We start from the raw sequence: 27,983 nt of genomic DNA on the forward strand, positions 1-27,983 counted from the left end.
TGACACGACACTCCTCACTAGAAAAACCACCTGGCTCAGAATTCTGATACAGTGCCCAATGCAACTAGTGTACACTCAGAAAACATGGACGAACAAGCCGATCCTGCACCCGCACACAAGTTTAGCCTTAGCTTTGGCCTCATGGAAAAGACTGCAGTCCACAAGAAAGACTGTGTATTCCAGGAAAGGACGGTGTATACCAGGAAAAATAAACTACCAAGAGAACTGAACAAACACGAAAGAAGAAACTCAAGAAAGCCCAACTGCCTAGTGACTGGTGCAGGGAGCTGTCTCAGCTGGAGACAATGAGCCCTGGGTTCCCCTGAGGGAAGAATACCCTTTGCACTAGAACAAAACACTTCCTTTACCCAGTTGGTTAAGCTTTACCTTAAATTCCACTGCATACTGGACCAAGGGCTCCAAGCTCTTGGTGAGGGTCAGCCAGCAGTCTGCAGGTGGAAACAGCCCAGCGCTGGGGAGGTAGTGTAAGTGTGTGACTAGAGCGGATCTCCAGACGAGAAACAATTTCTGTTCTACCTGCCAAGCATGCTACTTCTTCAGCTCCCCATGCTCTCATCACTGTGCACCCAATCACTGGATCCAGTCTTCTTCCTCCCACTTCCCAGATTTACCCGTGGACACATCCCATGTGCCCAAACCCAGTCAAGGCAGCAATGGATGTCAACTTGTCTCTTCGTGGCAGGAAGACCTGTGTAGAGGTGACACTGCCTTCTCTCTGGGGTGACCTGGCAGTCTGAGGATGAATCCACCTAATTCTTCCTTGATGTATTCGCTACGTTCTGTCCTCAGGATTCCCACTGCCACCAAGTGACGGGTTGTCAGGACTCTGGCATCATTATCCACTACAGCCACAGCTCATGAGGCTCACAGTTGATGCTCCGCTGCCAAACTATCTGATAACCTAGCCAAAGGATGCCAGCCCCACCTGCCTTTCCCATTTTGTCCTGGATCAAGGCGATGGGACAGGAATAGCGACTTTCAGATCTATTCTGAACACTTCCAAACACAAGGCCAGGTGTATCCTTAGCCTGCTTCTCTTGCATGGTTAACTGCCTGCACCTCCTGAAGTCACAGAAGTCACAGAGTAACCTTCCCCTGACAGCACGCTGGGCAGCCCTGGGTCTCACTGATCTGGCTTACCAGTTTAGTTCTCTCAACTATCAGATAGGTGTGCCCATCACACAGGAAATAGAAATGCCAGGCAAAGAAACACATTTCTTTCCTTTCTGATGTAAAAAAAAAAAAGTGCACTGATTAAGGTATTAACTTTTATAGCTAAGCTCAGCAGATAATAAGCAAGCAAAAGACTTTTGCTTGGGAAAAGGCACTCTCTTCTCTGGGCAACAACAGCCTGTCATTACTTCACAGAGGCGGAGAGATGGCTCTCAGGCCTTCTTCATCTCCTCCTCCGATTTCTGTATTCTTCACAATGAGCTCTCTGTCTCTCCCAGAAGTCCTTGTGGGCAACCCCAAAGTCTCGCTTAAAACCTGATTATCCAACTATCCACCTGTTTTCTGTCTTGTCTTGTACTGTTCCCTAGTTCACTAGTTCTTACCAAATTTGTGTAGAAGACAGAATTAGGTGAAAGCTGAGTTACTGAGTAATCAGAGTTGGCATTAGATTTCCTGGCCAGCTAGTTTCCTTATTCTATCCTCGCCCTGCACACACCAGGATCCCATATGGGTGTCAGTTCTAATTCCAGAAGCCCGCTTCTTATCAGCTCCCTGCTGTGGTCGGGGAGAGCAGTCAAGGATGGCCCAAAGCCTTGGGATCCTGGACCCACATGGGAGACCTGGAGGAAGCTCCTGGTTCCTGGTTTCAGATCAGCTCAGCTCCGGCTGTTGTGGCCACTTGGGGAGTGAATCATCAGATGGAAGATCTTACTCTCTGTCTCTCCTACTCTTTCCTCCTCTCTGTATATCTGACTTTCCAATAAAAATAAATGAACCGGGCCCGGCACGGTGGCGCAAGTGGTTAAAGGTCCTCGCCTTGCACGCCCGGGATCCCATATGGGCACTGGTTCTAATCCCGGCAGCCCTGCTTCCCTTCCAGCTCCCTGCCCGTGGCCCGGGAAGGCAGTCGAGGACAGCCCAAAGCTTTGGGACCCTGCACCTGCGTGGGAGACCCGGAAGAGGCTCCTGGCTTCGGATCGGCATAGCATCGGCCCGTTGAGCTCACTTGGGGAGTGAATCATCGGATGGAAGATCTTCCCCTCTGTCTCTCCTCTCTGTATATCCGCCTTTCCAATAAAAAATAATAATAATAATAAATCTTTAAAAAAAAATAAATGAACCTTTAAGAAAAATGAAAAAGAAAACAAAGATAGGAAGGAAGGAATAATGAAAAGAAAAAAGGAAAGGAAAAAGACAAGACAGAAAAAAGGGGGTCTTCTCTTGGTGATCCATCCCACTTGAATATACAAAGAATCTTAGAAAATCTGAACAAAATTATCCAAACGAAACTTCAAACCAACTAATGTAGAAGTTAGAGACGAAAAAGAAATCACTAAAATGAAGCAAAAATTACATGAATTCATTATCCCTGCTTCTCAAATGGACTTTATCTTATCACAACAAACCCTACAACTAAGAGACCCTACCAGTTGTCTCCGCAGGGAAAAAGCTGCAATTATCTACTGAGAATCTTTATACTACACACTGAGAAACTGTGGGCATATATACTGCACGCATTATTAACTCTTACCCACAGAAAGCCCATGGACCTAGGACACATACCTGGCCAATGCACTTAAGTGGAAGTTCTTGAAGGGATTTTGGGGGAAAAAATTCTCAGAGAGAGACAGAAAGGGAGGGAAGGAGAGATGCGTGGGGGTTGAAGGAGTAGGCTTTCTCCCTCTCCCACTGACAGATGGGTTCACTATAGCCTGGGATCCTAAGCAGCCCAACGACTGGCCCAAGGTAACGACTAGCACTCTCAGATTGACCGTGAGTTCTCATTCGGTGAGAAAATGGAATGAATTGATTAAGCCTTGTACACTGGGGTTATTTCCATAAAAAATGCAACCCAAAGCAAGGGAATTGGTATTAGATCACCATGTATGTAAAGGACTAGGGAACAGATAATGCAGCCAGTGAAAGAAGCACTTGGCGATCGTCCTCCATTAGGTCCTCAATGTGTCCCACAAAGACATCTCAATAGGATCTCAGAGAGAGAGAGAGAGAGAGAGAGAGACAGAGAGAGACAGAGAGAGACAGAGAGAGAGGAAGGGGAGGATCCAGCCTGAGTCCAACACTACTTCTCCACAGAAGACAGTGAGGTTCCCATCTCAGCTATCTATCCAACTGAACTCAGTGTTTTTCTCTTCCCATCCGCCCTTCTCTTTTCAGCGTCTGGAAGAACTATTTTAAAAAGCTGTACTACTAACTTTTATCAAATGTGACCAACTGAAAACTAAGCCACTAAATACATGTACACCCAGAGGTAACTTATGAAACACTATCTTATCTTCTTCCACTTAAAACAATTCTACGACTCCATAGCTCCCTTAAATTTTGGAGGGAATCAGTTTCTTACTTGCTTTTCAACTTAATAAAACATCACTGGCATTTTCCCTTCTTACTTATTCAGGACATGCTCAATCTTGTTGATTCAATAGGATCCTCACTTTAAAAAGGGTTTTGAAAAGCTTCCACTACACCAGTGCGATGATACAGCCACATGTATTTATCCTGGCATCACTCTGACATTTGTGTTGAGTCCACTGTCAACTCCTGCAAACCAAGAATATCCACACGCGCCCTTGGCTTCAGCGTTCTTCCCTCAGGGTTAAGGATTTGTGCAACACACATTCTACACCTTACTTTTGAATAGAAAGATCTTAGTTATTCATTAGGAAGTTAGAGTTACAGAGGGAGAGCCAGAAAAAGACAAAAAGGTCAGGTATCCACTGGCTCACTCCCCGCAATGGCCGGGAGCTCCACCTGAGTCTCTCTCATAGCGGTATACAGCCTAAATCGCGTTGGCTTTCCCAGGTACATTAGCAGGGAAGTGGCTAGGGAGTGGAACAGCTGGGACCAAGCCAGCACTCCTATGGGTTCCTAATGCTGGAGGCAGGAACTTGACTTGTTATTCCACATTTCTTTAACGGTCTTATTTTTCTATGTCTTTGAATATGTTGTGAATTTGTACAATTATTTCTTTTCCTGTGTACCTGCTAACTGCATTTCTTTTGTCAATTCCTTCAATATTATCCTTTACACACTTTACAGTTGGCATGTTTTTCCTATTTAATTGTAAAGGATTTTTATATATGTTATGCCATATCTGCTTTGAGTCTAATTCTCCTAATATATCACTGGCTATTTAATTTTGATATCTTTTTTTAACTCCTATTCACCCCTCCCCATTTTCATGCCAAGTATCTCCCCAGGGGAAAAAAAACTACTAGAGTGTTAAGACTTTTGCTTTTATCCCACTCAGGCATATAGGCAGCCTAAGATGAAACTTTTTCATGTTTTCATCTTTTTTTCTCAGTTTAATGGTGCATTTTTTCAAATTCAGTCTTTTCTTTAAACCCATACAAAAGTTTATCTTTTACACAGGTACTATCCTATACAGTCAATGTTGGCAATAACGCCTTCTGCTCAATAACCCATCAGTTCTCTACAGGTTGGAAATTACGTTGGAGCGAAGACTGACGGTTCCTAGAACACACGTTACCACGATTCCCAGGAAAAGTTTCCAAATGCTCACCAACACTTCCTCCATCAAACGTGGACTGAAAGCATTGAGGCATGCACAGGCTGATAACAGAACTACAGAAGGAAATGGAAAGTGGCGCATTCCCACAGAATCCACATCGCAGTGGATGCGCAACCATCACACAGCAAAGGGGTTCAACAAGTCAGCACCCAGCGGCACGAGTCACGAACACTAAAGCACGAGGTGCCACGATTGGTTACAGCAGGTGCACTGAGTATCTATGCAAAGGAAGGTCAGGATAACTTCTGTGAAGTTTCAACTGAGCTCGAAATAGCGGCTGAGGGAAGAAGTTGAGAAGGGAAAAGACTATTTCAGGTAACATGTTAAACTTGATAGTCTAAAGACAAAACACCTTTCAGTGAAAAGCTTTCCATAAAAGTTTCCACATACAAACACACACATGCACATACACACACTATATACATATATATACATATGTGTGTGCGTATATATATGAATATATATATATGAAAACATGCAGGGAAAAATTGAAAGACGAATTTATTTTGGTGTACACATTTTGATACCCACACATATTTTTCCTGATACGCTTTTATCCATGAACTTCTATAGATCACATGTATGCATGGATTTCAACCTTTCTTCACCAGTATAAACCAATTCTTTTTTCCCATGAACGTTGTGAAGCACTGCTTGTGTGTGTGTACATAAAAGTCAGTAACCATCCTGGTGGCAGGGTGGTGGCAATGGGTGGGATTTCCTGAAGAACCAGCCCTTTCCGGTTGCACCACACTGGATGTATGATCTGAATTCCAGCAACCTGCTATGTCTGCCAGATTACACACTCAGGTTTACCTCACAGTGGTGCAGAAGAAGAGTGCCACAGGCTATTGGTAACAAGTACACAGCCTTTCAGACATGCAAGACTTTACACACCTCGATGTGTTCACAAATTAGCATGTGGATTACACACGGCATTGTGGTGCTGCAAGAAAGGGCTGTGAACCCAGGCCCAGGCTCCCACGGGTCTTAGCTAAGAAGTCTCGTCCAAGTTGTCTCTTTCTCGCCTGCTTCAAGGGATGGCTCTGAGAAGGACATGGGACACTCTCGCACGGGATGTTATAAGTCAGGCACCACAGACATGCTGCTCACCCCATTACTCCCATTCTAACACACAGTGTTGTAGACCATCTTATTCAGTATGTCGCTCATATTTTCTTCATCATTATTATTATTCAGCTTGCCAGAGGTTTGCCATTTTCTTACTCATGAAACCAGTACTCTGATATTTCCTATTCTTAGTGCCTTGCTATTGCATTCTGCTTACTTCACAGACTTTGCCTGAAAACCCGGTTTCCGTTGTGCTTTCCTTGGGACCTCACATTCACTCATTTCGATGCCTGAACAGGATGTGAGGTTCATTTATCATCATTGTTTCTGAAAAGAAAGTATTAAAAACATCTCCAGTGACAGCTCTGTACACGTGCCATAAACTTCCATGTGAAATGTTCCACTTTTGCTAGTTTCAAAATAGGCCATAATTTTAGTTTTTATTTCCTTTTGGATTAACTACACATTCAGGAAGACTGTTTACCCTACCCTAATTTCCTGAATCTCCTATTTAAAAATCTGTTTCTGATATGTAGCTTTACTCTGCTATGATCACAAGTGGGAAATTTGCAATTTTTAGGATTGGGAATTTAATGAGTCTTTTGTGTATCTTACTGTACCATCATTTATGCAATTTTCAAAATAAACATTGGAGGAACCATTTTTATTCCATTTGATGGATATGAGTTTGATATCAATTGATGCTGATTATATTATATTTTTAAAACTTATTCATTTGAGAGGCAGAGGGAATCAGAGGAGGGAGCTTCCGTCTGCTGACTCTCTCCAAACGGCTGCCATGGCCACCTTGGGCCAGGCTGAAGCCAGGAGCCAGGAGCACCATGTAGGTCCCCGGCATGGGTGGTAGGGGCCCAAGCACAGTGACTATTTTCCTCCACTTCCCCAGGGACATCAGAAGGATACTGGATCTGAATCTGTTCTCGCTGCAGCTGCCAGGAGCACAGGGAACAGCATAACCTGCTACCCCACAAAATCATCCATGATTACACTTTTCAATATTTTTGTCATTAATGATATACAGTAAGGCATATCTTTTTTTTTAGGGGCTCAAACCTTCCTACCTATCTTACATGTTGATAAATTTCTGCATTTGATTTTGGAGCCTTCTTCTTGTTAGAAAAGTTGCAAGAAAAGGTTCATGACTCATTTGCTTTTTCCTACACGGAGATCTAAAGTTCAGGCATTGTGCTTTTTCCTCTATTTTTTTTTACTTCCTATTTGATAATCATCTCTCGTTAACACAGTGCAGATCGTATTTATAACTTTATTGGTGCACAAGTATAACCTTTTTGCCCTGGGAAAACTAAAGGGAAGTGCTGTAAAAATATAGGCAGGAGTGAGGGTGCTGCAGTGCAGCAAGTGAGGCCACCACTGCAATGCCAACATTCCACTTCAGAGTTCCTGCTCCTCTGATTCAGTTGCCTGGCAACAAAGTGGAACATGATCCAGGTACCTGGGTCCCTGTGGGAGACCAAGATAGAGTTCATGACTTCTGGCTTTGGTCTAGATCTGCTCAGGCAGCTGGTGACCATGTGTGGGGTGACCCAGTGGATGCAAGTCCTCTCTGACTCTCATTCTCTCCTTATCACTCTTTCATATACATAAAGTAATTCTCTCTCTCCTCTCCTCTCTTCTCCTGGTCTTGCCCTCCCCGCACCATTTCTCCTTTAAAATAGGAAAATCTTTAAAAAAAAAACTAAAATGAAGTATGTAGCATATACTATGCTAATATATAATCAATTCTTATTCATGAGAATTACCATTCTCCGAAAGCACAGATTTATTCATTTTAATCCTAGCAATTTGTAGCTTTTCTGCAAATTACTGATTTTATCTGCATTGTAGAGGATCTTTTTGATCGGCATGCACACAATTCCTGCTATCTCTTGATGATTTTAGTTTTAATTTCATCATCATGTGGATGAAACATCCCACCCATCAGCCTTTCAAGTGCCTGGAGTCCCTCATTTTCATAAACATTTCCCCCACACCACCTCAGCCACTTCATCTCAGAAACTTCCAACACTCTACTCCCTGAATCCACTCTCTTCTTTCTGAATACTTGGACAAAGCCTGCTCATAAAACTATCTCCTAGCCTCACCAGTTTCCAGTTTACTCACTCTGCCCATGTTTTCCCTATCCAAGCACCTGTATTAAGCACCTGCCCAGCTTCCTTTTGTCCCTAAAACAAACAAAACAGCTTAGATTTCAAGTTTCATCATTATATTTAGTCTTGAATTGGTGAAGTGGATTTGCAAGGGAATTATCAATGCACTAAGAGCCAGATGAACTGCATTTGAACAACAATTAAAAGAGAGAAATATATATTATATATTATATATATATATATATATAAATTTGTATTAGAAAGATACAGCTACAGAGACAACAAGAGACCAAAAGAGGGCTCTTCCATTTGTTAGCTTACTCCCAATGGCTGCAACCGGGCCTGTGTGAAGCCAAGAGCTTTCTTCCAGATCTTCCACATGGGTGCAGGGGTCAAAAGTCTTGAGCCATCACATACTGCTTTCCTAGCCCATAGGCAGGGTGCTGGATAAAGTAGCTGGACATGAACAGGTGATCATACGGGATGCCGGCACCGCAGTCAAAGGCTCAGCCTACTTTGCCAGGGTGCCAGTTCCAAGTCCTAACTTCTGACAGCATTCTTCCAATTCCTTTGGTAAATTCTTAGCTCATAAAGTAAGCACACGCTCTGTCTACAGCAGGAGGACATACGGAAATCAGATGCCTGGAAACATTTCCTTCTTAATCAAAGAGACTAAGCTTCCATGGCTGGGGTTAGGGGCTGGCGCAGAACACAGTGAGTCTGTGAGAGGAAGATGTTCAAGATGGGAAAACGACCAGGCAGGAGACACTTGATCACTTTTCATAAATGAACCTGCAAGCTTCGAACAATTACTACTCCAGGTGGGACCTGCCAACCCTGTGGATCTGTAACAACAGCTATACATTGAAGAACTTCAGAACCAAAGGAACACAACCAAGTGATGGAGCCACCTGGAACCCATGTATTACAGACAGGTCCAAGGAAGTGGATGAACATAGCTGAGGCACTGCCATTTGGGGTGAGGTAGAAGAAACGGGGTGATGCTGATTGAGAAGACGAGAGGATCTAACAGAGACAGAGCAGCTGTTCACACCACTGGCTGATCACTCTGTGCAGCCTCAACACACACATCCTTCGCAGTGCCCTGGGACCAGTCTACACACTGGGCTTTGTCTTAAGAAACAAAGATCATGGGGTCGAAATGGTGGCTCAACAGTTTAATCTTTCACCTGCAAATCGTATGGGCACTGGTTCAAGTCCCAGCTGTTCCATTTCCATCCATCTCCATGCTTGTGACTGGGAAAGCAACAGGGGATGGCCTAAAGCCTTAAGACCCTGCTCTCGCGTAAAGTAGTCCTGGCTCTTGATCACCTCAGCTACACCTGTTGCAGCCATTTGCAGAGTGAACCAGTGGACACAAGAGCTTTCTGTCTCTGCTCTCTGTAAACTTGCCTTTCCAATAAAAATATATAAATCTTAAAAAAAAATAAAAGAAATAAAGGTCCCATCCCTGGTCCTGCATATTGTCAATTTAGTAGGGAAGGCAGCTGAAAGAAAAGGTCAATGACACGTTTGCACTTGGTGCTTATTAATGCTCTTGACCAACAGGGGGAATGAAAAGATGAGGGCTTCAGAGACGCATACAGCTGATATTTCTTAATAGAGCTTTAACCAGGGAACAAGGTCCTTTGAGAGGTAATGATCTCTTATCTTGCAGAGTATTCAAAAGCAGATTAATGACCATTTGTACAGAAAATTATAGAAGAAAGCGGAAGGTTATTCAATAAGACTGCCACGTTCTCCTTAATTAAGATCCTACTCTTCTCCAAAGGGGACAGGGCCCATTCACTCGGCAACTCCCTTAGACGGAGAAAAATTTGTGCATCCAGTGAATTGAACAGCTGGGAATAAACAGATTCATCTCTAATACAGATGGTAATTTTTACTGGTTGTCAAGCAAGTGCCCATGTCCAGTTTTTAACAAAGGCCAAACTTCTAAGCACACAGATATGTTTCTGATGTGCTACCCCGGTTCACACCCATTCTGGGACCCTCCCCTCTCTCTTCGAAACAGGCAGGCTAATTATCATGTCAGAAGTGTGCAGCCAGCCTCCCAGAGCCAGCCAAAACACACAGGCACTGCATGGATCATCACTGATTAAACAAGGAAGAAAACACCACAGGTGAACTTTCCCAGACCTGAACGAGGGGTTAACCTCCACCCGCCCTCCAGAATGGCACAAGACTGAAGAGAGAAGACATGAGCCCATCCAGGCATTTGGAGACCAAGTCAAATTGTATATCCTGCAGTAGGCAGACGGCACTGAGTATCTAAGGAGAAGAGGTTGGTGACATGGGCATGTCAGATGGGGGTGACCATGCGGGCTTGTAGATCTGTCAGAAGAAGGATGCAAGAGGGCAATTCCAACACATAGGCGAGAGGTAGTTGTGTGAGGGCAACAGAAGGACACAGCCTAGGACCTGCTGTATGTCCAGTGCTGCCCATTCCAACTCGTGACTGCTTCTCATCTTCCCCTGGACAGGGCAGCCACAGCTACCAAGTGCTCTGGATGTGACCATCTCGGTCAGCTGGATGATGAAAGCCACACACAGCCGACTTCACGTCTCAGCAGACCATAACCCTCCCAGAGACAGTCCAGTTTTGTGGTGTCCTCTATGGCTCAGTCTCGCTGATACTGTGCCAGCTGCCTGGGCATTATCTGAGCACAGCAGCTTAAGTTCAGCCTTTGGCAAGTGTCTGTTCCCTCTCCTCCCCCTTCTAGAACCTAGATCTAGCAACCAGAAATCCCATCCCCAAGGCTGGGAAAGGTCTGCGTTGGAATCCTACGTGAGAACCTGGGCTGCTTTCTCAACAGCTCCTCTAGGTGTCAACCGACCAATGCAAGCCTTCCCCTATGACCCTAAGACATGGAGGCCTCATGTCCTCTGCACAGCCTCCTCATGGAAGACACCCTGCTGCCAGGTTGTCTCTCCCTAGAAAAGCTGCAAAGCAGGCAGGTGCTACTCCCCTCTCCACACAACCTCAGTGAGAGGAACAATAGAAGTCTGCCTGCCAGGGAGTTCTAGTGAAGAGCGCTGCTGCTTCACGCCACAGAGACCACCACAAAGGCAATTAGGGATGAAGAGGAAGCCAGTTTTTAAAGTCAACCATCAATATTTTCCGTCACTACAGTCCTGAATCCCACTTCATAATCTTTCTGCTGTGGGTCTGGAGCAGGAAGCCGAGACAACACAGGAGATGAAGGCAGGCTCCGAGCTAGGCGGGCAGATGTTCAATCAACCACTGCCCCGGCTATTGCTGTCATGAATCTGGGCTCCCCTGCACTGGATGATGGGGGTGAGGGGTGGGAGTGGGGTCCCAAGCGATGACTTTCTGAGAGAGAAGAGGCAGGATCAAAGGTGGGGAAATGGGCAGGGATCTGCAAACCAGTAAGAGGTGCTTTGCCGTTTTTACAGCACGCTCTGTGCCAGCTTGGTGGTTAGTGCAGGGACCTTGCCTGCGAGGGGCAGGGCCAGCTCAGACCCCAGCAGCAACCACAGTGCTTCCCCACGGCCATCCCAGGAAGCTCTGTTCCTGGCAGTCTCTGCTTTACACTGAATGCATTTCTTCATCTGAAGCATTCTCGTTGGGCACACCAGCGAGAGCTCAGAGGACTCCGGACTGGACATCAGTGAGGGCACAGATCCCACGAGTAAGGGCATGGATTATGAGTCAGACAGCTCTGGATGATTCTGCGATCTGCCCGCTGCATAATCTGGAATTAGTTGTTGGATGTCCTAAGTCTCCGTTTCCTTATCTGTATAACATGTCAAAACCAGGACCAACTTAACACAGCTGTGAGCATGCATGAGACAGCCACACACTGGGGTGAGGAACCTTTTATTTCTTCCATGGGCCATTTGCATATTTATCACATCACTCACGGACTGTATAAAATTAGCAACTTGAAAATTAGGTTGAATTTTGAGTCTTGCCTGTGGTTGCCTTGGTAGGGCCAGACCCAATGATTTCCCCAACCTTATAAGGACTATGGACCAGGCATTCCCCACCCCTGAACACAAACCATGTCAGTGCATTCTAAGTGTCAGATGTTGGCACACATCGCTGTGGGGGGAACCCCAAGTCACAGGGCAACCCACTAAATTCCACGATCCCATATCTCTGACTTCATTTTAAAGCCACAAATCAACGATCAGCCTAGGTGTGCGTCAGGCCTGTGCATCTTGGGCAACTCCAAGCCTGCGTGTGAACGATGTGTGACTTGTGGATGAACACACCTCTCTCAACCCCAAGCGGTGCAGCTAAGAGAAGCCAGTGAGACACACCACCAGCCATAAGCACTCCACTAACTTAGCTCTGCAGCTGACACATGGGGTGACACACACCGAGTGGGGAGGAGAGACCCTCCACGCATCCCTCAGGACCTGCGGCCTGCTGATCTGAACGCTTGGAGCCTGGAAGTCAGTGAGGCATACAGTGGTTCCCAGGCCACAGGGACAGGTAATGCACCTGATCCCTATTTGCAAATTCATGCTAATGAGGCACGATGGAGAGGAGGGGCCCAGCTCAGTGTGGATTTTCCTCAGTCTGTTTTCAATCAGGACCCAAACCCTTACGCATTTCCAGTTCCCCATTCCTCAGACGTAATCAGGGCCGAGAGGAGCAACTCAGAGATGTCCCTTCTGACAGCTGTACGTAGCCACTCCCTGGAGCCCTGTACGCAGAAGCCGTCACTTTGTGAGCTTCCTGGAGCGAAGGCACGTGGACAAGCTACCTGACAACCCTTCTCCCCTTCAACTTTATCATTCTTATTAATAAATTGAAAATAGGGAAGAGCTCGTTTGGGCCCACAGGGCATGCCTGCCCCAGAACGGCTACTTGAATCATCCTGTTTCCTATAGCAGCTTTGCTCTCTGGGGAACCAAGTGTCCAGGCTACAGCAGCCTGGCCAAACTTGAACTGCAAACACCAGGGTGCGCACGGCCAGAGGCAGGGGAGGTCCAGACACCAGTGCAGGGGAACTCTCACTTCTGTATGGGCAAATGAGTGGATGGGGGCATGGAGGGTGGTGACAAGCCAGCAGGAGTGGGCCAGGCTGCAGGGAGCAGGAGGATCACAGGCTGGGGTTGTGGCTCTGGATCTTACACACGATCACTGCTACACGTTCTTACTGTTGCTGTCATGTTGCTGGAAAACGGACATTTTATAAAATGCTTCAGCCTCTGACTGCAGGGGACACAGGCCTAATAGGAGACAGACTTTGAACCAGCAGGGAAGCGAGAGGTAGGGATTCAGGCTCTTGCAAGGGTTGGCCAGTAGTAGAGGTTGAGAAGTAGGGCATAGTGAGGGAGACAATAGTATTTTGCAGACTTCAACCCTTTAAAAGGGGTAATTTCTCAAACTAAAGCACCTTTAAAAAATAAAAATCCAATATATCAAATAATGGACAGCATGTCTTCCTCTTTGCCTTCTTTCTGCTATGACCTCGTGGAAGCCCTGGGCCACTCAAGGTAGGTTATAGCCTGGGACTCTTTCCTCCACCCTCCACCCTCCACAGTGCGGGTGGATCTCAAACCAGACCACCCAACCAGCAGCATTTTAGGGTACACATGGTCTTCACTACACACAGGAGAGAAAGAGGTGCATTTTCAAGAAGCTGCTGTTACAGGCACTGCTGGGCCCTCTCACAAGCGACTTTACTGCATCCCTTCCTGACATGCTCACGTGGTGGTCTGCATCCATCTGAGAGCTGATGGGACTTGAACTTGGAAGAAAAGCAGATGAAGAGTGCTACAGAGGCACCCTCTGTGCCAGCTGCCTTCCTCCCCTCCCGTTGTTCCTCCCCCACGGTGTCGGTGCGAAGGCCATAGGAGACCGAGTGGCTGGCTTTCACCTTAATTAGTGCAGCAATTTGCTCAATTTTGTTTTCCCCTTTTTAAGAGTGTTAATCAATTTTAGCTCAGAATAGATTGCAATGGCATGCAAACTGCCACGACAATCCCCAAATGCTAAATTCTGAGCATCTCCGTCAAACCTCGGAGCTTGAGATACATGAAAATCAGAAACTCCGGCCGACATTGCTGTGATCTATTTGCAACGTTATAGCTCTGAAATGGAAAGATAATGACTTCATGATGTTTGGAAGAAGCGATTTGCGAACATCAGCCTCATGCCTAGGTTTTTGGACCTTCCCCAGGTGACTGGAGGGAGAACATCAACGTATTTCTGCAAAGTTTCACATTCTCTAGTGAGAGCCATCACAGGGCACCTAGTAGGCACAAGACACACAGAAAAGAGGAAAATAAGCTGATTCTTCCCCCAGTCCACAAAGAGGGTTCCAGTAGGTATAACCAACAACAGAAAATTAGTTACTCTTCCCCAGCAAAAGGCAACATAGCTAAGTCCTTGAGGTCGGGCAGGTCTCAGATGGCACAGATTGGAAGGGTGTAGGAGACAGAAGGAACAGAGTGAGCAGAGACACAAGCCCAGAAGAAACAGCAAAGGTAACTGGGTGCTCTCCATTACTAGAGTTAAGAAACCGGGAAAATTTGCAAGGATGGCCGGAGGTAAGAGTGGAAACAGGCAAACGGCAGGCCTCATTAATCAGCGACGACTCTCAGCCCTCATGCCAGCCAGTTGAGCCTAAATGAGAAGCGGTATACAAGGGAGTGAGCTAACCAAATGAGTTTGCTTTGGTGGAAATTGTCCAGCCCACCAGAATATTCAGCTCAGTCTTTTTAAAGGACATTGGAGCCTCTTGGCTCCTCCATGGGGTGGGTACTAATCTTTTCCTTTCTAGTGAGAAAACAGGTTCTGCATAGGTAGGACAACTGCTTTGTGTCTAATGACCAATAAATGGCAGCACATCAAATCAAACCCAGGTCCACTGGACTCAGATCTGACGGAGCAACAGAATTCCCTAGAGAACAGCAGTGCATGTCACTTTCCGATAGGGATCAGTCCAACACTTTCCAGTCTCTATAGGAAACCTCGGTGGCATGGACCAATGTGGATTGCATGGACCAATGTGGACTCTGTGCTAATGGCGTGGTGACGTTGACACTTCCCGTAAGAAACTGAAAGCAAAAAGCCTTAGGTAGACCTTGGCCAGTTAGACTGAGGTCACTGCCCATACTATCATTTACTAAGCCACACACACACACACACACACGGAAAGCTTCCGGCTGACAAGAGGAGCCCCTCTCCCTCCTGCCCGTACCTTCAGTTCATCAGCATTGTAGAAGTCCACTCGCACGGCAGGCACCATCCAGGTCTGGAAGAGTGTGGCCAGGATCTGTTCTGCGATGGAGTCTGCGATGAGGTGGAAGTGGAGAGGGTTCCGCCTATGGGGTGAGAGGAGGCAACATCAGGGGAGGTTAAGACGGTTCAGTCACAGACTGCAGAACCACCTCTTCCCAGTTCCCAAGGCAGGGCCAGCCACAGGGGAAGTCACCCCAGCACATTCCCAGAGCATCACTTCCCGTGAAGGATGTGAAAACAGAGAAGGAGGGAAGGTATGGCACCCCAGATTAGCCCTTCAGAGAAGGGATGATGCCTTGGCAACAACACCCATCCCAAGCCGGGCATGAAACCTGGCATCTGGCTCGCTGCCCAGCCCTGGCCTCCTGGTCTGCAGGGCGTTCACAATGCACATGATGGGGAGAAAAAAAATACCTGGGTTTAAACATTTCTGGTACCAAAATTAAACTTTAAATAAATTTTCTTACGATTATTTTTGATGTGAAAGGCAGAGTGACAGAGATGCATACAAGGAGACCGGGGGATCACTCTTTACTGCACATTTACTCCTAAATGCCTGCAGTCAGGAACTCCGGTAAGGGTTTCTGGAACTCCGGTAAATTCCAGGAACTCCGGTAAAGAACCCAAGGATGCTGAACCAGAAGTGACAGAAGCCTCCCAGAGGCATTTTGACATGGGACGCCAACACCAGACATAGCCACTTAACCCTCATGCCACACAATGCCTGGGTCACCAACCTGAGCTTTGTTGTAAGATGACCTTACTGTACAGGTAAACCATCTTTCTGCAGTGTCCAACCGCAGATCGTCCTTCAGTTTTCCACATCTGCTCTTGTCTCTCCATTGTGGGCCTCTGCACACTCAGTTTGCACTGCAGGAAACCCTTTTGTGTTTGTCCACTCGGCTGATACCTGCTGAGCACACCCTATACGCCACGTCATGAAACAGATGCTGGAGATCATCGCTCTGCACTCAGAGAACCCACTGTCCTGTCTGCCCTACACTTCCGCATTCTACACACAGCCATTCTCTACCTTGCCTTCAGATCCTGGGCCTGTGTCCATTTGCTCCAAGAATCCTTTGCTGATCACCCACGTCTTCACAGAAGCACCATGTATGACATTGCCTATTCTCACGCCAGGATTCCTTGTTTCTTTGCCTACAACACCACTTGCCTGCGAGCTCAAGCTAAGTCAAGAGTCAAGTCAGATATGTCCAAGTGGATGGCCCCAAGAGTGGTAGCTCAGTGGCTGGAATGTAGCAAGAGTTGAAGCAATGGATTCAATGGACAGAAGGGAGGAGGAAGACGGTGGACAGACTAGGGGAATAGGTGTGGACATGTTGATTAGGAGATGATCAGACTAGGTAGATGTGAAATGAGGACCCAATTAAAACACAGTCCCAGGAAGAGCACTAAGGAACCTCAATGCAGGATTTCAGAATAGAGCTTAGTCATGGAAAAGAAAGGGAGAGGGAGAGGGAGGCATTGGCACTGAGCTTCCTGGGTGGCTGGGTGGGCTGTCTTCAGGACCAGGGATACGATAAGGGATGCTGAAGGAAGATGGTGAGTTTCTAATGAGGACTGGATACATGGCGTTCAGGGCGAGGTCAAGGGATGCTATTGCAATGGATGAGTCGAGGCCTAAAGTCAAATTGCTGCACATGTAACAGGTGCTCACAAGAGATAAAATGAATAAAATAATCAAAGAAGCAGATGACACTGCAAATTTTCTCTGTAACCCATGGTCTGCAGACACCAAATTCTCCCATTTAACTGGCCCCACTTGGGCAGATGGGGCATGCTTTCCATCTTCCACACAGTGGAGGGATGACTTAACAAGCCATGGGCAGCAACACTTAGCATTCGGTGGACCAAGCTCCTTATACACGCACCGACACACCAAGCTTGCCACACAGCCGTGCTGCTGCTTGCGCTGGTCCCCCTCCACAGACTCTTCCTCCCCTCTGGCAGAAAATCCTTGTTCATCCTTCGAAGTCCGTGTTACCCAATCAACCTTCCTGGAGCCAGGGTCTTTCTCCTGAAAACTTGGCCCTCTGTGTGCAAGGAGAATCTACCTTCTACATGAAAGCACAGCCAAGGAAAGCAGAAGCCGACAAAGTATACCTTACTGAAGTCAAACAAGCAAATTGACAATGAAAGTCATCTTTCTGACGTATGCCCTGAGAGGACACTGCACAAACCAAGTTAAGACAGTCATCAGTAAACCACAAAGAGGGCTCTCTCCAGAATCCGATCATTCTATAACAGCTCCTTGGGCTCACAGTCCCCCGAAACTACACGGAATAAATATGCAATTGCTTAAGAAAAAAGATGAAAAATGACTGCGCATCACAAGAAAAGAGAGGAAAAAAGATAACTCCCAGGGTAGGAGACAATAGTTGCAAAGCATGTATCTTCTAAGGGACTTGTAACCACATCATAGGAAGATCTTTTACAACTAAAACAATAAAACCACAAGCAAGCCAATTAAATGTAGTACAAAGGATCCACATAGCAATTTCTTAAGATACACAAATAGCCCATTAAGTATGTGCAAAGATGCTCAGATGCAAGACATCATTAATCCTGGAGGAAATGCAAATCAAAACCACGATGAGATACCATTTCACACCCACTAGGGTAGCTGAAATCACAAAGGGAGCAACAAGGATGGAGGTGAATGTGGAGCTGCTGGCACCCTAAACTGTGACTGGTGGGACTGTAAAGTGCCATAGTTGCCTTGGCAAACATTTTGGCAGCTCCTCAAAAACATGAAACGTAAACTTGTCACTGCTGAACTAGGAGTAATTCTACTCCTAATTATGCATACACACACAAGAATGTATGGGAGCTGGTGTTGTGCTAGCACAGGTAAATCTGCTGCCCACAACGTCGGCATCTCAATATGGCTGCTGGTTTGTGTACTCCCTGAACCACTTACAATCCAGCTCTCTACAAACGGCCCTGGGGGAAAGCAGCAGAGGAAGGCCCAGTATGCAAGTCCGGGCAATCTATGTGGGAGACCTAGCTGAAGCTCCTGGGTACTGCTGCAGTCAATTCTGGTCATGCAACCATGTGGTGAGAGAATTAGTGAAAGGAAAATCTCTCTGTGTCTTCTCTCTGTAACTCTGCCATTTGTATGAATGAATAACTTATTTTTTTTGAGAAAAAGACACGAATATACATACTTACATAAAAGCTTATGCAGAAACATTCTTAGCAGAATTATTTATAATAGTTAAAACAGTGAAATGGCCACCAATGGAAGACTGGATGAACCTAGTATTGTGTATCTACCCAAAGGAGTGACATCACTTGGCAATAAAAAGAAATAATGTACTGATTCATTATGAATGAACCTTGGGAACATCATGCAAATAAATTACACAAAAGAAGCCAGAAAAACAACTAAATATTATGATTCTACTGATGGGAAGTGCCCGGCACAGGCAAAACCAGAGCTGAAAAGTGGATTAGGGGTGGGTAGGGAAGCAATGGGGGGAAGAAGCAGGGTATGGCTACTGTTGGGCTGGTGCACTGGGTCTGAAATTAGAAGGCAGCCATGGTTACTCAACCCTGGGAGTTAATCAAAAGCTACTAAACATCAGGCTTTTTCAGAGTGAGTTTTATAATATGAGCGTGCCGTGTCGGAGACAAAAAAGGCACCCTGTGAGTGTAAGAAAGGGAATGAGACTCATCTGGCTCGGCTGCCTCTGGGCCTCCTTCCCAAGGGGCCATACTGTGTACGTGGCTGTCCATGTTGGCGGTTCTGCAAATGTCCAGCCTGGTTGCTGGGCAGAACAGTTCAATTCATCAAGACAGGAGAGCCTTAACACTACAGAAGCCACTGTTGAAAGCAAGCCCCGCAACTCAAAACTCAAAGCCATCAAGGAGGAAAGTTCACTGTTGACATGCCTGACAGTCAAAGACTGCAAGCCTACTTCTCCTTCTCTTTTATTCAACTGGCAATGAGCAGGAGGTCAACAGGCAGTAACATCATGTTTACACCAAAGTGAACCTCACCCAGAGCCCAGTTAGAGGGAATCATGTTCTCAATGAATGCATTCAACGTTACTTCTGGGTAACTTCTCCCTGTTTGGGAAGCATTTCTCTAGACCCATGACAATGTCCCTTCCTCCCCTGGGGAAGCTGGTACGAAGCTCCCTCCTGGAATCCAGCCGACACCACTTGGCTGGCCTGGGTTTCCGCAACACAGGCTTGGCTGTGGACAGTGAGTATGGACACCCATAGGCAAGCCACACCTCACACAAAGCAAGGGCAAGGCCAAGTGCAGGCTTCCTCTCCTGCAGAGCCTGCAGACTGCTGCTAAGGAGCAATGCTCCTGCTGCCTCTATTGTCTTAACTGTTCCCTGTTCCAGGTCAGATACAATATATTCAGTTCTACAAAGAGGCAGAGATGATTAAACCACTGCGCCTCCCCTGGCTTCTCCTTCCTTATTTTTCTAGCAGTCCCCACAAAGGCAATTCAGGATCTGCCTCTGTTCCAACACACAAGGCCGTAAGAGCTGAAATAATCTTTAATTATTAAGTTGACAATGCAATGGCAATTTTAGGAAAAAGAAGTGCCCGAGACAGAGACGTAAATGCTCAGTGAATCTGTTACGCTCAGAGATTTAATAGAACTCATTTCAGGAAATCACAGACGCCAGAAAGAAGCTGTTCAGAGAAAGCCCTTGGTTTCAGAAAGGCCAAGTAGCTTTGGTAATATGAGAAGATTCAAGGACAAGTCAGTTTCATGTCAAAAAAGCTCTTCAAGGGAGAGGTCCAGAGCAATTTTCTAGAAAAATCCAAAGGGCTTGTGATGCAGCAAAAACGGTGTGGATTCCTGGAGTCGGCAGAGGCAGGGCTGGCGTTTCTGAACCAACACTCATTTACCTGTGACCAAACCAAGCTAATTAACCTCACGGAACCTGCCTTTTCTGGAATGTTCATGGGAATACTGGCAACCACTGTATCCAATACAGAGAGTTCAAAGGCAACAACCCACATAAAGTTTGTCCGAACTATACTTCACAAACATGCAAAATTGAGCCTCATATCTTTATTTCTTCCAATTTGTACCTGAAAACACACACCTTGGGGCTGGGAAAAATGCTGACTGTACTGATCATAATAATAATTTCTACAGTGTCACTCAGAATTATGATTTAAACTAAATGGGTAATAAAAAATGGTAACTTTATCCCTCAGTAAAGAGCTCGAACTCTGAGTTCTAGAGACTAGAGGTGTCCAAATTGGTCCCTCCACTGTTTCCTCTGTGAACAAGGACTCAGCAGCTGCGCTCTCAGCTTCACTGCCTGTCTAAGGGGGATGCCAGTACTGTTCACTCAGGAAGAAATATGGAGACCCCACTAATGAACACACAGAGAACTCAGCACACATCATGATGCAGAGTGCGTGCTGCAGCAGGATCTGTGAACCGTAAGACCTGCAGAGCACACAGGTTCCTCTCCACACTCCCGAGCACGGCTCCCGGTCCATGCTTTAAGACAGTGACTCGCATGGGTCACCTGCAACTACTTCCTACTTCCATTCAACTTGATGTTCACACTTCGTAGCTGAGCCATGGCCTCTGTAACCAGTGTGATCCTGAGGTAGCACCACGACAATCAGAGGCATGGGATGGCTACAAACAGGCTCTTTCAATCTCCACATTCTTCATTGCCACCAGTAGAAATTAAAGAAAACAAAGCAAGCATAACCACAGAGCACGACACAACCATCATTAAATATAACGATCAGCAAAGCAAGGGAAACGGACAGCTTTTTGCTGGCGACAGGACTGTGCAGGACACCCCAGCAGACAAAATGATTACAACTGGAGATGCCTTTGCACGAAGCGGGTAAATACTTCATTTCTACATAAATATTTATTTCTCCTAAGAAGGTTTCCTAGAAGAGTAGTGACATTTCTCAGCTGCTTCCCAATCAAGGCTGGAGTTACAGGCCTTCTCCTCTCCTCTCCTTCTCCTCTTGGCTCCGAGATACCCTACCAGGTAATAAATCTTCATCATGTATATTTGTATATATTTTTCTCATCCACCTTTGCATCAAATAAGGAAACAATCAAGAATAACTGTGACAGTAAAAAAAAAAAAAAAAACAAGGTCAGCTTTGTTATTAGCAGCAAGCACAACATGCACTAGCTCCAGTTCTGATGGAATCTCCGTTAGTCTGTCACCTTTTATATTCTGACCATGTGTACAAATGAAATCCACACACGTGTGTATGTATGTCCCTGGAACGTATGTTATATATTCCACTTCTGACTGTATTTCCACCTATTTACACTCTATGCATTTCTCCATATTATCAGATGCTTTTAAACAAACTACATCATTTACTGTGGAAGGATGTTTCATTATTTAATCCTGTTACTTTGAACTATTAGCCAACTTTAAGATGATAAGCAGCGTTTCATGAAAAGTTTTCAACAGTGTGGGACATGCTTTTGAGACAGAGTTCTTCAAGTCAAAGGTTTGGGCACATGTTATTAAATTTCCTTGCAGAAAGATTCAGCCATTTTCAGTGCCAGCCTGAGTACACAAGAATGTCCACAATACTATCTCACTCATTTAAAATGCAGTGTGTTCACTGTCACCAGGAATACTGGAGAAATAAAAACTGATTTGATGTAACAAGCCAAGCCTTAAATGAAAACTTGCTGAAAATCGTGTCTGCAAAATAAATGTAATTACTGTAATTAACAGTGAAAGGCAAAAGAAGCATCTTGCACCACTATTATTATATTATTATTATTATTAACATTGGGAAGATACTTCATTTGTCAAAGTATTTTATAATCATGTATGAGTTAATCCCCTTAAAGTGCTTGGGAGGCAATGGAGCTATTTATAACTGGATTTTGTGATTTCAAACCCTTTTTGTCTTGATTTCTTAACTTACTACCTTCCAAATGTCAGTTCACAAAATCCTTGTGACTTATACAACCAGAGGGACAGGAGAGACTTTGGTGGCCATTTGGTCCAAGAAGATCGAGTAGTGATTGACATGGAGTGCAGAAAGAACTGGCGCTCTTCTCACATCCCCCTGTTGCCATGAAAGAATGGCCTGCCATCAGCGGCTGAAGGGCGAAACGACTTCCATTTTGAATGCAACATCTTTGTGCTACCCATTAATTGTGGGAATAAAAGTTTATACTCAATAGGATCCTTACACTTTCCACAAGCACTGGATTAGGTGACTTGTAGCTAAAGTAAAGTGAACGATACATTCAACATAGCACCAGTAGCTTTTACGACCGTCACATTCACCATGTGTGAGAAATAACATAATGGAATATCTATAATCATGAAAATATCTTTTCCTAAAAGGTGGATGCTTTGGTTTCTCTCAGGGAGGGACTCTAGTTCAATATATGAAAGCCCAGCAGGCCATGGGAGAGAATTCCATGCTTAGGTTTCCAAGGGCCTGGCTTCCAGCAGCAGGGGAAACCCCCAGGGCCAACAGGAGTCTCTACCACCACAGGGCAGCGATGGCTCTTCACCTGGCATCAGAAGACCAGGGCTAAACCCATCGTAGTCACTGCATTGCCACTTTCTCCTAAGGTACACGTAAAGTCATACTTTCAACCAGGGAGATCTATGAGACTGAAGGGGCAGTTCCTGTTGCCAGGTGTGGTTGTGAGGTATGTGTTTGCTCATTCCTGGACCCTCTTATCTGACTCCAGGAGAGTTGGCTAACCTGTCAGCTGACTGTAGTCACAAACGGGGACCCAGCATGAGAGCGAGCTCAACAGAAACAACTACCTCATCAATGAATGCTTTAGGCAAGTTATGCATGTGGATGAAGAGATTCTCAGCAAAAGCAAACTGACATCAAGACTGAAATCCTAAGATCTAGAGTGACTTGCTGAAAAGTACTAGGCAAGGCAGTGGCGTGAATGCGAAGCTGAACAAACTGGGGGTTGGGCATTTTGAGAAACTGGTTGAATCAATTTAGCTCTGGGGTCTTTATTCATAAACACCCAGATTCTCTAAACCAGCAAACATCAGCCGAATGGATAATACCTGGCAACTGATTTGCAGCTAATCCCAGAGACACAGAATGACATCAATGGTTTTTGTCATGGATATATAAGAAATAGAATCATGGAAAAACACACAGACTGAGGACTTCCTGCCAGCAAAGGGTACTCGCTTCAAGTCAAAGGTAGGAGCCCAGTTTGGGGGTGGGAGAGGAGGCTGAAGATGGGCAGGTGGACAGTTTGATGAGGCGGACCAGGTAGGGTCCACTATGTAGCTGGTGGGGAGCCAAGGCATCCACATCTTTCATTTGAGAAGGTGGGACCGGAGCCATCCTTCACTGCCTTCCCAGGTGCCCTAGCAGGGGGCTGGATAAGCAGTGGAGTAGCTAGGACTTAAAGCAGTGCTGGCAGAGGATTCTGGTAAGATAGGTAATGATTCCACACATGGCGAGATGACATCGAATTGCCACGACTGAGCATTGTTAACAGGACCAGGTATTGTGGGTCAAAGTCGGTCTTAGGACAGCCACATCCTTGGCACTGGTTAAAGTCTTGACTACTCCAAGCTTCCACTCCAGTTTCCTACTGATGCTTCTGAAGACAGCAGGTGATGGCCCAAGTACTTGTGCCCTGTTACCCACGTCAAGACACCAGGATGGAGTTCGGCTTCAGCCGCATCTATGCCCCAGCTACTGAGGGAATGTGGGGAATGAATCAGCAGATGGAAATTTTTCCTCCCTCTCTGTTCCTGCCTCTCTGTCACACTACCTTCCAAATAAATAAGTAAATACATCTTACAAAGCAAACAACAACAACAAAATACACAAAAAAACACCATCAGCAAATAACCTCCCCAGGATCTTTCCAGAAGCTGGAATGATGGCTGAGACCTGCCGTTCTTCACCTCTCGCCAAGGGACTGTGTGGGTGGGGAAGGGCACGCATCTGCCCTCGGAGGACAAACACTGCTCTTACCGGTGAAACAGGACGGACTTGACCAAGGTGACGACATCGCGGCTGGCGTTGTACCCGGCGCAGACGATGGCAACGTGGATTGTCTGGGAGGAAGAGAGGGCAAAGGGTCAGTTGGAAGCGAGAGGACACAAGGAAGAAAAATCACTCCGCTTTTCTGTTGGGATCATTCAGAAACAAAAGGCACGCGCCGCGGCCACATCAAGTAACTGAGACGGTTTTATTAAGGTCTTTTTAATCGGTTTATGGAGCCATCATCATTTGGAAGCCATTAAGGCTCTTTCAATTACATTCTGGAAATGAGAGAAATGGCGATCACTTCAACTGGTCAAAAAGTGGGTCCCTTGTTCCAAAGCTGAGAGCCGATGATGGTGACAGCTGACACATGAGAAAAGAAAGATGTTCTCAAGGAGGGTGTGTAGGCTCTCATCTTCTCAATACCTATGTCCTTGGAGAGGCCCATGTCTTCTGGGCTGCTGGCCCCAGCATGCCTGACCTCTACTGCAGTCCCTCTGAACCATCACCTCACTCTGCTGGCCACTCCCACCATGCATTGCCCCGACCCTTCAAGTACCAATCCCTAGCCCCACACAGCAGCTGCAATCTCCCCAGGAACCAAGAAGGAAGACGAGGGGGACAGCAGAGGGGAATCACCAGCATAGCCAGAAGAGCGAGCTCATGAGGCATTTACCACCTTGCTGTCCCTGAGCTTAACAAGTCACAGAGTCACCAGACGTAAGTCTCGTGGTGACGGAAGACAGGCACAGTGTTAGCACTGTCGTATCCGGGACCAGAAAATGCAGGCTTACAAAACCGACCTGCAAACTCTAAGGCAGAATGTTCACCTTGGACTTATATCAGAAATGCACTAGGAGTTTGAAAAGTTTGTTCTCTACCCTTGGCGTTCACCAATAACTACCAGGACCTCCATTCTGCTGAAAGGGGAATATTTTAAACAAATATTTTAGTATTTGTTTATCTATTGGAAGAGGAGAGTCGGGAGGAAGGAAGCCAGGGTAAGGGAGAAAGAGCTACATTCATCTCCCAGCCCCTGGTTCACTCCCCAAACAGCCAACCTGCTGGGAGTGGCAAAGGCTGAAGCCAGGAGCCTAGGGTTCGAGCCTGGTTTCCCACACAGGTGGCAAAAGCCCAAGTATTTGAGTCACCCACTGCTGCTTTGCAGGAACATTAGCAGGGAGCTGGATCGGAAGGAGAGCGGCCAGGATGTGAAGTGGTTTTATGAGGTGGGATGTTTACATCGCAATGGCAGCCAGGTAGAGTGTGCCACCACGCCAAGCCCTGTTGGAGATTCCTGACAGAAGGCATGTACCTCCCTTCCCACAGCCCTGATGGCAACTGCTTTCGTTCAGGGCTATTCTTGGTTGTAACAACTGGTGCTGGGTTTCCTGCTGGTATCTAGTAAGAAGCCACAAATAAAGCTGACCATCCTCTGATGCAAAAGAGAACCCCGCAATAAAGGTCCTCTGCCCTGGAGGTCAAGAACACCTGCCATTAGGCAACCCCATTATAACAAGCGTGAGGCGGAGCAGGTGAGGGGGATTCAGAGTCCTCTGGGTGCTGCTGCTTTCTTTTCCCAGCCTAGCTGCTGCTCAGCTTAACTTCCCCACCTGGGAGCTGAAGACACGAACACTCAGCTCTGGACAGCATCTCCCGGGTATTCTATGTGAGCGGTGGTAATGCAGACGCTGCTGCCATCCATTAAATCATGATGGAAATGAACAGGAAGAGGCTCAGTCACACACAGGAGACATAACCGGGAGGGCATGAGGACGGGGAGAAACCCACCGAATCAGGCTCTGCGGAATCCCAAATATTGAAACACACAGTCCTGGAGACATCAAACTGCATCCTGACTTCAGGTTCAGGGACTTTTCTAATTGGGCCCATGAAATGCAAGCATGCATACACACATTTCCAAACACTTTACATGACGTTCTAATTGCTTTAGTCTCACCCGACGCACCTGCCACCGTGAACACACTCATCATTTGGAGCCGCGGCAGTGGCAGGGGCTGGGAGGGAGGCTGCCATCCCAGGAAACAGACACAGCAGTGTGGAAGGTTGCTGTGGGCTGGGGGAGGTGTTGGAGTAGGTACAGGGAGAGAGAGAGAAAAACATGGATGGGAGTTCTCGGAAGAGCAGAGCCCCACAAGTGGTCTCTTCAGGATAACCTCAGATTTGGAAGCTGTGTGGGCCAGGCTTGCAGGCTGTTCGGTGGCTCAAGGGGACCACGCACAGGGACACTCCATCAGACAGACTACATGACTGCACGTCTCCACTAAGCGTTCCTCTCTACACTTGTAACTACAGATCAACACACCAAGTCCAGAAACACAGTGGTGTGGTGGTCTCTCGGGACCCTCCAAACCTGCTCTCTCCTATCCTCTACCTCATTCAGTGTTCGGAGAGCCAGAACTTTATGGATCAAGTGCAGGCGGCTCCCTCTGTCTCCTGGTTGCTGGCTGAGGGAGGCATGGGCAGGATCCAAGCATGCAGAATCTCCAACTTTTGTGAGGGTCTGTCCCAAAGCTGTAGCTCTCTGCTTACCTAATACCTCCCTCTGTCCCACTGCAGGTACAGTGCCTGGCACATCAGGGACAGGGATCCCTCCTGCAGAGGGTAAAAAAAAAGGCTCCTAACCTCCCTCTCAGGGAGCACCGTCTTCCCTGGCTGGTTCCACCACATCCCGCCTGCACCTGTGCACTTCACCAAGCCACTTCATCCCTGGAGGGTGTAACGTGTAACCTGCTTGGACCTAATGGTCTCCAGTGACCTTTCTTTCACATCCCACTGAGCCTGCAGCCTGGGAGAAAAGTCAAGGTGTTCCGATATTAATGGATACTTGCTGAACCCTGAGCGAAAGAGCACCAATGCAACACATTTGAGAATTTATACATCTTATGCACAAATCATCAGGAGCCTTACAAAGCTCTTGGAGCATGAACCACAGCAGCTCTTTGCAAGAAAACTGTGAAGGTATTCACCGGGGGTACAGTGCTCAGCACACTGTGAGCCACACATGGGGACCTAGGGAAGGCTGAGGCAGAGCTGTAATGAGGGTTCATTTCTGACACTGTGCAGGACAGATTCATGACACGGATGCTCAGGGCTGTCTGATGTGTCAGGTGTTGGTCTTAGGGATTGTCAAAGGAAATTAGAGACCCTGACTGTTGGGGTCTTCCAAAGAGTCTGCAGGATAGAGGGTGAGAACCCACTGAAACGTGGGCCCCAGAGGGGCTTTGCAAAGGTCCACTCAACCCACAGCACGTGTGGAGAAAGATTGCATGGCCTTAGCATAGGAGGTCAAGTCCCTTGTCCTGGCCCAACAAATAAACTCGCCTGTGTCTCTGGCCTCACTGGACAAGCACGCATAATACTGTAACCTCACAAGGCTGCCATGAGGATTAAACAAGTGAGTGCACTGTTGCTTGTGAACACTTACTGAACAACTCTGAGAGACTGCTCAGCATCATCCAGCTTTCATGCCTGGTCTGTACCATGGGGGCATCACACTGCACCGGATTATCAGCCATCAGAGGAAGGGACTTCCAACACACAGTGTGGATGGGGATCACCCGGAGGGCCTGCTGGTGGAAAGTACCAGAATCTGTTGCCAGGGTCCAACTCCAGGGATTTAGGAAGATGGAGGACAGCATCCAAGCCATCCTGTTGCTGCGGGTCCAGTGACCAGGGTCTGAGAACCACTGCTCCATCCACAGTGCTCTGCAGGGTTTAAAAAGGAAGAACTGCACACAGGTAAGCTGTGACAGTTATGAGACAAGATGAGGGGTATTCA

General features: G+C 46.6%; 1 protein-coding gene across 3 annotated transcripts in view; it reads right to left on the reverse strand.

The window, feature by feature from the left end:
• LARGE1 (LARGE xylosyl- and glucuronyltransferase 1) overlaps window positions 1-27,983 on the reverse strand; it is a 318,549-nt gene that overhangs the window by 197,001 nt on the left and 93,565 nt on the right. For all 3 annotated transcript variants that reach the window (XM_040985179.1, XM_040985178.1, XM_040985177.1), the window contains exons 3-4: window positions 24,170-24,252; window positions 15,147-15,270 (exon numbers count right to left, since the gene is read on the reverse strand). In XM_040985179.1, the coding sequence (XP_040841113.1) occupies window positions 15,147-15,270; window positions 24,170-24,252 (207 nt within the window). The remainder of the gene's footprint in view (window positions 1-15,146; window positions 15,271-24,169; window positions 24,253-27,983) is intronic.

The sequence above is a fragment of the Ochotona curzoniae genome, unplaced genomic scaffold (genome assembly GCF_017591425.1).
Source record: "Ochotona curzoniae isolate NIBS_2020 unplaced genomic scaffold, NIBS_Ocur_1.0 contig_1014, whole genome shotgun sequence".
NCBI lineage: Eukaryota > Metazoa > Chordata > Mammalia > Lagomorpha > Ochotonidae > Ochotona > Ochotona curzoniae.